Below are 14,877 nucleotides of genomic sequence, written 5' to 3'. Positions count from 1 at the left end.
TAACCACAAGGTGGGATAACAGTAGGCAGGAGTATCTATGGGTGGGTTTGATGCCCAAGGTCCAGGTCACTCCCAGCAGGCGATGAGGGGCTGCAGGCATAAAGAGGCTGAGGGTAGTGTAAAGCTTTAGCACACGTATTTTCCAGACTTGACTGTATAGGGTTGTGGCTAGTTATGGGGGAGAGCAATTATGTAGGGTAACAAGAAATCAGCTGCTAGTTCCAATTCTTACCAAGTCACCCTGCTTGTTATTGATGCTAATAATAATAATAAGAACAACAACAACAATAGCAATAAGAAGAAGAAGATTTTTGTCTGGTCTTCTTCATTTTCACTGCTCTTGTAAATGTCTCTGAAACACACAAGCCTTTAATTACAGTTATCCATGTTTACAGAGCATACAGTACATACTGTATCCATTTTCTGCAGCAGCAAAATCATTAAAGCAACTACAGTCAAATATCTCCCTCACGGCAGAGCTCTATCCTGTCAAAGTCACAGAAAAATGTTCCAGACATGTAGCATACAAACTTGCAACATAAAATTGATGGACAGGCCCCGATCGTTATCACGTAAAAACACCAGAGGATACGTGTCAGTAACATTTTAAGAATGTTGTACATCAGGGCGGGACAGGGCGGTGGCACAGCCTATAGGGCAGCTGATTCCCAAGCCATATGCAAATTCCTTGTGTGGGCATGGTTTGATCCTCTGCCATGGCACCCTCTCACCAGAACTGGCCTGTGAATCTTTGGGGCCCCAGGTGAGATTTTGTAAATGGGCCCCAAAATAATAAATGATAAATAAAAAAACACCACACGGGGGCTCTGTAGCCATGCCAGGGCCTTAGGCAGCAGCCAGTATGGCCCAATGGAAGGGCCAGCTCTGCTGCTAACCAAGCACCTTTTCTCTCTGTCTGAATATAGCAACAAAAAATAAATACGAATAAATGGAGGGCAGCCTGTCTGCTGAACTGAACCTGCAGAAATGCGGACTTACGATGACACAACGCAACCAGGCTGCAAGTCCGAAACCAAAATGTTTTGAGCACACGGGACAGCCTGAGGCAGCACGGCGGTTTAAATCGCTCTGGCAAGCGGGCCGTTGAGTGGAAGGGGTTAGAAGGCATTGGCACGTAGGGACAACTTTATCTCATCTCCAGCGGACCCTGGCAGTGGGGATTTGGCTGGGAGATGAAAGAAGGCCTGGGTGGTCAATACGCAGTTTAATAATGGAAATCAGGCCATTTCCTGTTTAGGGAAGTTCTTGTTTTTTATGCAGATTAAAAATAAACCGAGAACTGAGACAGACAGCGGAGCCGAAACCAAAAAGCCAAAACAAGGTGCACAAGAGGACAAGAGAGGGAGGGACAGATAAAAAGAAGAGATGGGAATAATTTAAAAGACATGACTTATATAACGTTCAGTTCATGAAATATTTGCATGTTGTTGATATCCCTTAAAGAATTATAGCTTCTTGTAATCACATGTTGTATGCATTAATGTTAAATATACAGATCAATTAGAATTATTTTAAAGAAAATGCATTTTTAAGGGACAACATCACAATCTAGATTTTAAAAAGCTAGATTTTAGTCACACTTACTTAAGAACTTATTTGTTGATGAAAGAAAGCGTGAAGTGTGCAAAATGCAAGCTGAATGCAAGGTTTTTCTACAGCACAAAATGTAAAGCTGCTTCTGCAGGCAAGATGAGGGAGTGTGAAATAGTGTATAGTAGTCCAGGAAAGATATCTAATGTGGATCTTTACCAACATCTCGCATCCCTCTCTGTTTCTGCCAGATTAACACAGCAATCTAAACATCTGTAAACATGTTCTATAAGGAATAGGGATTGCACTATTAATACCTCCAAACCAGGCTTTTTTAATTGTGGCATTTCACTTGCAGTGCATCTTCATCAGGTCTGGTCTTAAGAGTTTCTAGCACGCAAGCATTTTTAGTTCTTTTTATACTTTTCTTTGGTCAGCAAGTGAAAAGCGGGGATTTGTGTTTGCTTCACTAATATTCAGTGAAAACGAAATGTTTCTGAAACACTGAGGAAGATGCCGATGCGATTCCCATTTTGAAATGAGAAAACACCATGACGACAGTGTTTTTAAAACAGTTTTGTGATGAAACATTTTACTGTTACAAGCAAGTTCTGTCAAACTCATAGGAAAACATTTCAGGCATTATGCATAAAACCTATTGGCAATATCCCCTGATTGTTGTTATTATTTCTGTCCCTGCTATGACCAATAATGGATAATTACCAATAATTTATGTCAAGTAATTTAGACTGTAAAAGAAATATGTTCACACCGTAATCAAGAGTTTGACATAAGCTACAGTAAATGATGAGACATTCAAACATCATAAAGGAAGAATTATCTTTATTTCCCAACATTTGGACAGGGCTAGAACATAGTTTTGCCATAATTTTGTCATAAAGTTTCTTGCAAAAAACAGTACTGTGGCCATCAGTAGGCTAAACCAAACAACACAAAGGAGTACTTTTGCAACTTGCAACTAGGGCTGTGCTGGTAATTGATATTATGATGAACTTTTGTGAGAGATTGGGATGAAAAGCAAAACGAAAAACGAACCAGACTTTGAAAGAGATTCACGAAATTCTCCAAACATGAGATTTCACACTGCCCAGGGAATGCATTTTTTTTATTACTAATCCTCAGTGTCAACATCAACGTCAACAGTTCTGGAGCTTCCGACAACCTTCCCGTCCACAACCGTTTCCACCACAGTGATCACCTTGGTTACGACTAAAAAGGAAAAACAAAGACATGGATTATTGTTCCTTCATTGCCTACATACAGGAAGTGTCAATTAACTGAAAAATAGTAAATCTAGTTATGTCACCCAATATGTAATTAATCACTTTTAACAATTAAAAAAAGATCCGCCACATCATACCGCAAAGGCAATCGTTATCCAAACAACCTTTGTCAGATATAATAATGCAACATAAAAAAACATACGGATCGCACTGTTTATAAATTTATTTATCATGAATTTGCTTACCTTGAGTTGTGCTGTTAAAAAAAAGAAAAGGAAGAAAGAAGAATATTGGTGCGTTATTATTTTGTAATTGTTATGGTGTTTACATTTTAAAGTGGCCAACATCCACACCTCCCTGTACCCTTTTCATGTTACATGTAAATTGCCAAAGCTAAAGAGGTGGGGGCTTTGTAAGAATGTGAATGGGAGACCTGCGAAAGCTACGTGTTGATGGGGCCTCTGGGCCAAAAAAATTAATCTAGTGCCCCAGCAGCTAAACATCTGACCAGCTACTTACAGTACATCTTACATCTGACTAGCTACAAAATCCCTTGAATTTTCAAATAATATTCAATCCCCAGGTCATTACTACGAAAGAGAATTCAGTCCTCAGCTGAGCTATGCGATTAAATAAAGCTAAAAAAGACCAAGTGAACAAACAAGATGTCTGCCATGAATTAGCAACACCTTCTACACAGATGTTTGTTTTAGCTTTCCCAAACCCCAAAAGTATGATCATATTGTACTTAATGTTTGTGACCACGCAAAAATGGGTAAACAAGAAAATGCAATTGGCAGAGGGTACAGAAAAATTAATGGTACATGCCATGAGTGAACCTCATGGGAAACACATTTACATGTTGTATCACTTTAGTTTGTTTTTCATATCTTGCTGTTCTATATGTCTTTAAAAGTAATGGCTAAATGGGTATCACAGAGCACCCACTAATGCAGTGATGTTGCTAATGGAAAAATCAGTGCTGAACCGTTTGACTGTTCTGTCTGCCTCACCTTTCTTCCCCATCCAGCAGCCTCCTGTACTCGCTGATCTCCATCTCCAGTCGGGTCTTGAGGTCCAAGAGCTGGTCGTAGTCCAGTTTGTTGCTGGCAATGTTGGCATGGATCTGCGTAAGCTGGTCCTCCAGGCCAGAGACGGTTCTCTGTAGGGTAGCCAGCTGATTCGCGTAGCGGTTCTGTGTATCTATCAAGGTTCCCTCCAACGATTCTTTCTGAAAGCAGAGAATTACAAATGTGAGGGATTTATTTTTTCTCATATGTCATCTCGTTTCCGACAAAAAAAATATATCCAAAAGTAGGCTCAGTTATTTTTGTTCATTAATGGTCTCGTCAGTGTCGTGTTCAAAATATTTTTTTGTGTGTATGCTCCAGGTGGTAAGAGAAATTTCTCTATTTGAGATTAATAAGTTATAATCTATTCCGATTGCATAATCATACAAATCAAACAAGTTTTCTATTAATAAAATTAAATTCCCCTTACTTTTCCCATTTTGAAAATGTAAATTCGAACCCTAAACGCTAGCTAGCTGTATTAAAGATGTTTCAGATAATGAATGATACCAAACTATCTCATTTCAGTTGCCAGTGGCATATAGAGGTATTGCCTGCTTGCTTAGAATGCTCACTGTGCATTTAGGTGTTTGGTGGCTAGTGACATACTAGGCTACTACCCTCACGTGATGCAGAACTGAATGTTGCATTGGCGGAGACACTTGAAGGAAAACTTCTGTATTGCCTGGTGATTCTTTCAGCTCATCGCTTCATTTTAGCGTAGGATGACCACTTGGGCCGAGCGCCAGAAGCTTTTACAGTCCGAAAACAGCCCAGTGTTGAGATGGCGGTGGGGACGGGCGGTTACCATGCTGTAGTGGGACTGCAGTTCGATCTTGAGTCTCTGAACGGTGCTCTTCAGGTCCTTCAGCTCCGTGCGGCTGATCAACAGGCTCTCGTTCTGCTGAATAACTTCTTTCTCAACGGGCACGACCTGTACGGACAACCACACCGTCACAAACCGAACCAAACCATCACATTCCCTGGATTCACATTTAGACATGATCAATCCTTTCTGTCCCAACAAGTCACTATTTGTAGTCAGGGGTGTAGCACAAAATTCTGGGCCCTATACATAAGCAGTCTCTGTGGGCCCCCTTCCTCTCTTGATGCATGTCTCTCACGCATCATTCCAGGCTTTTCGAGGGCCCTCCCCCCATTCGGGCCCAGGGTAGTCAGTCCCACTTTTCCCCCCCACTACGACGCACCTGTTCGCAGTCATTTTCTGAAGGGCCATATCATATTAATATGGCAAAGACAATTACTTGAGGAGGATGGGTGTCGGAAGCTACCTATGATTTGTAATGTATGATTGTACATTAGGAGGGATGGTTCTATCAACAACAATGTGCTGCCATTTGCAATGTCTGTGTCACTTACAGCTTGCATGTGTATTATTATTATTATTATTATTATTATTAGCATCATCATAATTTATTTGGTTTGTTTTTAATCATACGGTTCACAGTGGTTTCACCTTTAAAACATTTGCAACAGTCTCTGACAGCTTTGCAGTGTTGGATTACCTTGCTCTGATACCACACTTCCAGGTCTTTGCGGTTCTTGGCTGCCACGCCCTCATAGTGCTCTCGTATTTCTGTCATGGCCTGGTTCAGGTCCATAGAGGGCGCTGCATCCACCTCCACATTCACCTGCCCTCCAATCTGTGTCCGCATCAGAATCAAGTCCTGCAGACAGGTTTTAGTAAACAAGAGTTTTTGAGTCTATGCAACCAACATCACTGACCAGACTGGCACTGGGAAAAAAACAACTGGAAACATTCTTTTCACTAAGTCAAAATTCAATGGGACTATTAACACAATTAAGAAAAGGAAACCTGTTTTTGGAGTGAGAACACAGATGATCATGAATGGTCCAGACTCACCTCTTCATGGTTCTTCTTCAAGGTGATCCGCTCCTCAGTCAGTGCTTCATACTGCATCTCCAGGTCTGATCTGTTCAAGTTCAGGTCATCCAGAAGTTTCCTAAGGCCTGCGATGTCTGCCTCCACTGCCAGTCTCATGGCGCGCTCGTTGTCAAACCTGTTGAGTGTCACAATAGAGACTGTCAAAACACACACACACACACTCACACACATGCACATGCACACACACACACACACTCACATGCACATGCACACACAAACACACACACACACACACACACAAGCATACCCACACACACACGCACACACACACATGCTGGAATGCATTTGGCATCAGCATCCACTGATTGATTCATGATTACATGATTACCTTTTCAATAAAATAATGAAAAATCTAATTTCAAAAATCAAATGAAGCAAACAAAAAAATTTCCATTAATTGTGGTGTTTGCATAACCTGCCACGCTTTGTTGGTGGAAAATGTAGAATGTTCAGGTGTTTGAAAAGAGTAAGAGGTTCATTTTAAAGGGAAATACAAATGCTGCTTGACTGTAAGAGGCTGTGGTTGCTGACAAGGTAGGAAAGAAAGAACAATCCAAAAGGACAGAAATAGCAAACAATTAAAAAAAAAAAAAACAAGTTCTTGAATGGAATGCATTGTAAAAGAAACTGGAGCCCTGCAGTGAAAAATAGCATCCAGTGCCAGAGTGAAAAACTTACTTCATCTTGAAGTCATCGGCAGCAAGCTTGGCATTATCAATGTCCAGCATAACCTTAGAATTGGCCTTAGTAGCCAAGAGAATCTAGGGGTCAAGACAGGGTAAAAATCCATTATGAAGGGGTTTCATAGGGATACATATTTATAGGAATACATACAGCTCATCTTCAGCAAATAGCTAGGCATTTGTACTGTACAACATGGTTTGATTCCAACCACAGGATTTTTCGAACTTTTGCAACAGTATGTGAATCCTTCGGGGATGGCTGAGGCAGCATTTTATCCATTACAATCCAAAATCAGTTTAGTTGTGATGATTAAACTTCAGTTTCCCAACCAAAAACTTTCACCTCAAGACATACAAAAGTATCAATAATCTATGCACTTCCTGTGCCAAACTGATATTACCTAGCTAAAGCATGTTTCCTACATGCATTTTTAACCGCTGGATGAGATGCATCTCGCCATTCCTAGTGCTACCACCCCCCCCCCCCCTTTCCCTAGCCTCACCTTACGCTTCAGGTCCTCAATGGTGGCGAAGTACGGATCCAGGTCTCGGGTGACCACCGTGCGATTCTCGTACCACTCCCGGATCTGCTTCTCCAGCTTGGCATTTTCCGTCTCCAGGGAGCGCACCTTCTCCAGGTAGGAGGCCAGGCGGTCATTCAGGTTCTGCATGGTGGCCTTCTCATTGGCGGACACGTGCAGGTCGAGGCCGTCTGCCAGGTTGAAGCCGCGGGAGAGAGGCGCCGCCTTCGAGGAGGAAATGCGGGTCCCTTTGCCCCCGGCTCCCCCATAAACGCTGAGGGTCTTTGGGGCAGAGAGGGAGGGTGTGCCGTACACCTTGGCGGAGTAGAGAGACATGATGCTCGGATCAGAGATGCTAACTGGGAAGCAGAGAGGATCGCAGGCAGTACCTTGCTTCACTGGAGTCCCGTCTTAAATACCTGCTGCAAAGTGGGAGGATCCGTGGTTATCACTGGACATCTAAAATATGTAGTTGTTATTTTCAGCTTGCCTATAGGTCTCAAGAAGAAGATAACCCCATCTTCCTGTGAAACGTGAATTTCTGCATTTCCCCCACTCCTAAAAGCACAGCATTATTGAAATTCCTTAACGCCACCCAAAATGCCTGTCAGTTTCACAATCATTTGGCTTTGTACTAATTCACACAAACATCACTTCATCACTGTAGGGCTCTAAGTTTTAAGAATCTTTGCGATTTTTAGATTTTAACAGTTGGCATGCCCTGAGCCTCTCCGAGTGCTGGCCAGATTGCTTTAATTACCACCTAAGGCAAACTGTTTCATGTCCCTGTAGACTCCTGGCCATAGCTGACCTGCACAATTGACTACGCAAATAAATTAAGTTTATAAAAGTATGCCTTTAGTACGCTTTTTGGGAAGGCTTGTGGCGAAGAATATCATATTACTGGATGATAGTAATATGGTACTGAATTGCCCCAGGAAAAGAATAGGTGAATACAAAAAAAAACTGTCTTGTGGTTATCAAAGGCTTAGGTTATAGCCTGAGTGTAATTGTGTGATTCCAAGGAATTTAGATAATAAATTCTTGTAAATACCTCTATTAGAAAGTAAGTATTGTCTAATTTCCTAGGAAGTACACAATTACATTCAGGCTATAAACAACCTAAACCTTTGTTAACTATAAGTCACTTGAATTGACAGATACTGTAATGGATATTCCAGAGTACTTCAGTTTTAGTTTCTTACTCTTTCCCTTATTTACCCAGTAACCTGATGTTTTCGCCACATATTTACCTGGCAAATACCCAGTACTTAGGGGACTATAAAAGGAAATGTTACCCACTTTTTGACAAAATTATTTTTTATTTTTTATTTTTTATTATTATTATTTTTTTGGTTAGCCTTGGTTAAATCTTTTGAAAAGCTACAATTAGAACCTACAATTGAAACCCTGCCCCCTCGAGCGGCATGGCTGCTAAGTATGTGCTATGCTGTAGAGCTGCAACCACTGTACCTGGTCTTGGGGAGGATCAGTACGCTAAACCAGTGCTTTCACTGTCTCCCTGAACATACTGTACATTTAGGTGTTAAATATTTGAATTGGTGCATAATGAGCCTCATTCACAAAACTTTTCTAAAATTATTCTTAGTCTTGTTCTCAAAAATGTTACTATGAAAAACCAATATGGGATTTATGACACATGTGCATATCCCAGGTGTATGAGATGATGAATGCTGACTGTTTGTAAATTTTATGTACAATCCTGTTGTGTGTGATTAGCATAGGGAAACAGCCATGAACAAATACAGATAAGAAAAAAACGATGAATGCCGAAATGTTCTTGGAAATGTTCTTATACACAGTTTACAAATATGATCGTACACATGTTTTGTGAATGATGCCTAATGAATTTAAATTTAATGAAAAGGGAGAGCACTGGTGAAGGTCTAATAATTTCAGCCAGAGTAGTTTTGCCTAGCAAGCACGAGCCAAAGCAAAACGTATTTGCTTTTTGACTACCTTTTAATGACATGACACACAATTATTTATACATCTAGAATGGCCACAAAATCCAAATGATATATTCATGGACTTCATAAAAGAAGACTTCAATGGATCATTTTTAAGTACAAAAATGTCATGCAGCGTACCTGAATGGTGATATTGGCTAAATCCAATATCACCATCATTCTATTAAATTATTTCTGTCACGGTTAGTTAAGGTCTGTCTGTAGACCTCCAGAGAGAAAAAGGTCATTTTCCTGTGGAACGTGAATTTCTGCATTTTTCACTCCAAAAAGGGCAGCATTATTGAAATACCTCAACCTTGCCATTCAACTTAAAATGCCTGCTGGTTTCACAATCATTTTGCTCCGTACAAATTCATACAGAACATTATGACTTTATCACTGTAGAGCAGGGGTAGCCAATCCCAGTCCTGGGGAGCCGCAGGGTCTGCGGGTTTTTGTTTTCACCTTAAATACAACAACTACTTAGACAAAATAAACCAGGTGAGGTGAGTTAACTGTGTAATCAACTGCTTTAATTGATCAATTAAGTGCCGAGTGAAAAACAAAAGCCAGCAGACCCTGCGGCTCTCCAGGACCTGGGTTGGCCACCCCTGCTGTAGAGCTTTAAGGTTTTGAAAACCTTCAGCTTTTGAAAGGTTGGCAAGCTCTCTATGCCATTTAATACTGGGTATTGATTATGGCCTGAGGAAAACTGGCAGTTTGCCAACAGTGTAGTATAAGGAAGTATACTCAGTGGAAAGGAACTGGCCTTGTGACCTAAAGGTAACAGGTGAGGAGGACTGAGTGGTGGGCAGTGGGAGATTGTCATTGCAGATTGTGGGGAGGAGGGGGTTACAATCGTAGACTTGGGGGGCAAACCACAGGCAGTAAAACCACATAACACATCACATTACAGTTTCATTTGTCTGAGGTGGAAAATCATGTTTAAGAAAGAAAAGTCCTCCATTGTTGCAATCACTAGGATTTGCTAATAAGCAGAATTCTTCAGCCAGGAGGTAGAACTAATTGGTGGGTGGAAGAAACGCGTGGCAGGACTTTTACTTTCTGACCCCTGGACTTTCCACCCCTGTCATTTGTTCAGGTAATCAAAGTTTATTGTAATGACATATTTCAGCTGCTAGGTGGACCTGAGCCCCTCCAGCCCCACACCCCCCATAATCTCAGGGAACATTCCTGTTATGTTCCTGTTGTCATTTCACCTTTTGGTTGGTTATCTGTTTCTCTCCTGCACGATCTTTGTTTTGGTTTGTACTATGGGCGTGGTTTCCTCTAACTCGCTCTCCCCCCTCACTCTCACCTGTTCGGGTTGCATTCTCACGCACTAGTTAATCAATCGCACTTCATTCACCTGTTCCCTGTTTGCATGTTCAATTATCTCTCATTTCACTCACCTGGTTCACCTCGTATATATTCTCTGTTCCCCCTGCTCTTTGGTGCCGAATTGTGCCTCTGTTTACAGTGCCTTTCCAGCGTTTTCGCCTGTCAGTTTGTCTCGTGCTTCATCTTCTGTTTTCGGACTACCGATTTTTGCCTGCCATCTTTGCTTCGTTGATTTCCCGTTTTTGACCTTCAACTGTTTTTCGATTTTGATTTTGCCTACTGTTTTGGTACTTTTGGTGGATTTTTCTGGTTTTGATCTTTTGCACGAACTGACTATGAGACTGCCTGCTGTATTGTGTACCGTTGCATTAAACATCTCCTACGGTAGTTTCGCAACTCCGCTGTCTGAGGCTGCATTTGGGTTCATCAAACATCGACCCGTGACCATTCCATTTTGAATGGCAAAAAATGTCATGTGCTTTGTCTGCAAACAATGTGTGAAGATGGTTTGTAAGTTATAGCCCATTGATTAGTCATCATTTTGTTGTTGCCTATAGTCAAATACAAATTGTATTTTTCTTATTGTATACAAGTCGCTAAAAATATTTAGCTGCCAACATAAGCATAAGCATTAAACATGAATACAGAATGACTTGAGAAATATTCACAACGGTAGTATTTACTACCTAAATTGGCCAGATGTATGCAATTTTCTTCAGAGATAACACTAAATAGGTTAACTAGGTCTATACCATCCACCCGTGCAGGGAGAAGTTTGCCACCATCCAGAGTTGACTCTCTGGCCATATGCGATTCCCCCTGTGTGACTGGTTGCTCGATCTCTACTATGACCTGTGGTCCCTTCATTAATTCTCTCTGCTTTCCATCTGAATAAATAAAAATATATATATGGAAGGCAGACTGCTCACCTATGTTTATTTTCAAATCCAACTGCATTACATGATGGTAGAATAAATATCACTGAGTCTGTAAATATCTCAGATGAAAATCTGATCAGTTACATAGTCAAGGGTCCAGGCGCGAAGGAAAACTCAGGGAACGGAGGTACATGAAATAACAACACTACTTGGGCAACTACGAACAAGTAACAAACAACAAACATTGGGGAAACAACACGGTATAAAACTAGACACAGGGAAACTTGAGGATGGCAGACCATGCAAACAAAAAGTAAGCCCAAGCAATGACACACAGAGAAAGAAGAACTTAAATACATTGAGAAACAGGTGAGCTAAAACAGGTGAGCTAAACCAATGATACAATAATGAGGAAAAAAACAATGAAGGGTGACCGAACAGACAAAAATGGGACACACTAAGGCTGGGGCTCTGGTGACCTCTGGTGGTTAGAATAAGGGAACTGCGACAACACCCCCCTCTCCTGTCTATAGTAGTTATAAAAATTTGCAAATACTCACAGTGTATTAAGAGATGAATTGCAGAAAATTGCACCTACCAGATTTTGACTCCCTGTTTTTTCTCAACCAATTTTGTTTGGATGATTAGAATCATCCATCCATTATATATACCCGCTTATCCTGGGCAGGGTCATGGGGAGTGCTGCAGCCTATCTCAGCATGCATTGGGCAAGAGGCAGAAATAAACCCAGGACAGGCTGCCAATCTATCACAGGACACACACAGCATTCACTCACCATTCACTCACACACTCATACCTATGGGCAGTTTAGAGTCTCCAATTAGCCTATCTGCATGTCTTTGGACTGTGTTAGGAAACTGGAGTACCCGGAGGAAACCCACATGGCCTGATCCAGCAAAAGTAGAGATGATAAAGAAATGGCCCACTCCTAGGTCACAAAGAGAGGTCTGTAGCTTCCAGGCCCTAGCCTTGTAATATAGCTATTTCATTAAAGGCTTTTCTAGCATTGCTGCTTCTGTGCTTGCTATTAATGAAAAGACTGAGAGATTTCTGTCTCCAGCCTGTCACCAAACCCTTTCACTGCCCTAGGCCAAGCTACAGTGGACCCTGACAAATCGTTCATTTTAGAAACTGATGCTAGCAATGTAGGCATTGGGGGACAGGTATACTGTCACAGTTCACAGAAGAAGGGGAGAAAGTGGTGGTGTACTTCAGTCATACCCTTAGCAAAGAGGAGTGCAACTATTGTGTCACCAGGCAGGAGTTGCTGGCAGTGGTAGCAGCAGCACAGCATTTAAAAGCGTATCTACAAGGCCGTGAGTTCAAGGTCCACACGGACCACGCTGCACTGCAACGGTTGTTGAGGTTCAAAGAGCCAGAGGGGCAGATTACATTACATTACATTACATTTATTTGGCAGACGCTTTTTTCCAAAGCGACGTACAAAAGTGCATTTCATGGTCATAGACAACTGCTAAACACAGGCTCAGTAAGGTACAATACTTATTTTGTACAGCTATTTCTAGCCAAGAACACAGTTTAGTTCACACAGTGAACACTATTCAGACCTAACCTCTGCAAAGCCAACTAGGCAGAAGAATAAGCTACAGTATTAGGACAAATACAAATTGCCAAAAAGTGCTGGGATGGGGCAACATGTAACAAGTGTCATGAAAAAAGGGAGGGGGGGATTTAGAGTGAAATATACAGCGTGGTGGTGGTTAGTCTAGGTATAGTCTGAAGAGATGAGTCTTCAGGCCACGGCGGAAGATGGATAGTGAGGGGGAGGTTCGGAGAGGGACGGGGAGTTCGTTCCACCACTGGGGAGCTAGGGTGGAGAAGCTCTGTGATCCCTTTGGGCGGGTGGGAGGGGTTACAAGGTGCCCTGCTGCCGCAGAGCGGAGTGGTCGAGCAGGCACATAGAATCGAGTCATGTCCTGCAAGTAGATGGGGGCTGTCCTGTTGGCAGCAGTGTAGGCAAGGGTCAGGGCTTTGAACCGGATCCTGGCAGCGACCGGTAGCCAGTGGAGTGATCGCAGCAGAGGAGTGATGTGGGAGAACTTGGGAAGGTTGTAGATGAGTCGGGCAGCGGCATTCTGAACCATCTGTAGTGGCTGTATGGCACAAGCTGGCAGGCTTGCAAGGAGAGAGTTGCAGTAATCAAGGCGAGAGGTCACCGTAGCCTGGACGAGCAGCTGGGTGGAGTGCGTCGTCAGGTATGGTCGAATCCTTCTGATGTTGTACAGAAGGAATCTGCAGGACCGTGATGTTGCCTTGATGTGCTCCTTGAGGTCCAGTTGGTCATCCAGGACCACCCCCAAGCTCTTGGCAGAGTGAGAGGCAGTTACTGTGGTGCCATCAACCGTGATTGAGAGCTCACGAAGTAAGGAGGTCTTGCACGGGAAGAAGAGCAGCTCAGTTTTGTTGAGGTTGAGCTGCAGATGGTGGCTGGCCATCCAGGTGGTGATGTCAGCCAGGCAGGAAGATATCTTATCATTGACCTGTGTGGCCGAGGGGGGGAAAGAAAAGAAGAGTTGTGTGTCATCTGCATAACAATGGTAGGAGAAGCCATGTGAATAGCTCGATGGCCAGATAGCTCGATGGATTGAGCTATTACAGAACTACCACTTTGTCTTTGAGCACCCCCGGGTAAGAAGCACAACAGTGCAGACAGCTTATCATGCCGCCTCTGTGCCAGTAGTCAATGCCGCCACTGCATGCAGAGCGGAAGGAGGATCGGAGAAGAGAACCAGAGACTGAGACTGCTCCCAAACGAGTATCTGCGGCCAGCACTGCCTTCACTCTGGAAGAGATGCAGCCTGCTCAGCTTCTGCAGGCGCAGAGAGGACCTGGATGTGGGTATGGTGCTGCAGTGGAGGCAGGAGGGGCAGCAGCCTGCGGTGTCTTGTCTGTCTGCTATCTCTGCAGGTATGAATGCATTGGTGAACTAGTGGGACTGCCTGATGCTGCACCAGGGCCTGCTGTACAGGAAGTGGTCGGCGAGTGCCTAACGGCTGGAGCTTGTCAATCAATCAATCAATCAATCAATCAATCAATCTTTATTTATATAGCACATTTCATACAGTGGCTGTAGCCCAATGTGCTGCACATGACCGAAAGACAATGCTACAAAAACAAAAGTAAACAAAAGTGCCACAGTGCCCCCAGTCCAGAGTTCTGCAGCGTGTTCATAGGATGCCCAGGGTCGGCCATTTTGGGGTAAACAAGACCCTGCACAGGGTCCGCCAGCATACGTGGTTCCCTCACAGTGATGGCGGAGTGTTGGGTGGCTATAATGTTCTTCTATTACATTACATTACATTACAGACATTTGGCAGACGCTGTTATCCAGAGCGACGTACAACAAAGTGTATAGGTTCATTGTGGCCGAAGAGTTGCACTCTGACCAACGTAGAAACTTTGAGAGCCAGCTCTTCTCCGAAGTCGGCTGCCACCTCGGTGTCAAGAAACCCCCCAGAGTGACAGGCTAGCAGAGCGGTTCAACCGCATGCTCATCTCACCACTCACCATCAGTGTGACTGAGGCCTGCTCCTGCCCGTGGTCCTGATGTCACACAGGACGGCTGTCTGTGGGCTGCAAACCAGCCTTGCTGTTTGGGCGGGAGCTGAGGACAAGCTGCAAGACCGCCTGGACCACGACCACCAGCTGGC

General features: G+C 43.1%; 1 protein-coding gene across 1 annotated transcript; it reads right to left on the bottom strand.

Annotated features, from left to right (window-relative positions):
* Positions 1–2,377: 2,377 nt before the first annotated feature.
* On the bottom strand, positions 2,378–7,400 carry LOC118235768 (keratin, type I cytoskeletal 13-like). Its single transcript, XM_035433541.1, has 8 exons — positions 6,979–7,400; positions 6,471–6,553; positions 5,751–5,907; positions 5,392–5,553; positions 4,674–4,799; positions 3,809–4,026; positions 3,041–3,051; positions 2,378–2,781 (listed from the first exon to the last, which is right to left on the bottom strand). Exons 1-8 carry the CDS (start codon positions 7,330–7,332, stop codon positions 2,684–2,686), a joined length of 1,209 nt encoding a protein of 402 aa, XP_035289432.1. The 5' UTR covers positions 7,333–7,400; the 3' UTR covers positions 2,378–2,683.
* Between the last annotated feature and the right edge of the window lie 7,477 nt (positions 7,401–14,877).

This window comes from Anguilla anguilla, chromosome 9 (genome assembly GCF_013347855.1).
Source record: "Anguilla anguilla isolate fAngAng1 chromosome 9, fAngAng1.pri, whole genome shotgun sequence".
NCBI classification, from domain to species: Eukaryota; Metazoa; Chordata; class Actinopteri; order Anguilliformes; family Anguillidae; genus Anguilla; species Anguilla anguilla.
The sequence above is the reverse complement of the archived record's forward strand: the minus strand, read 5'-3'. Positions and strand labels throughout refer to the sequence as shown.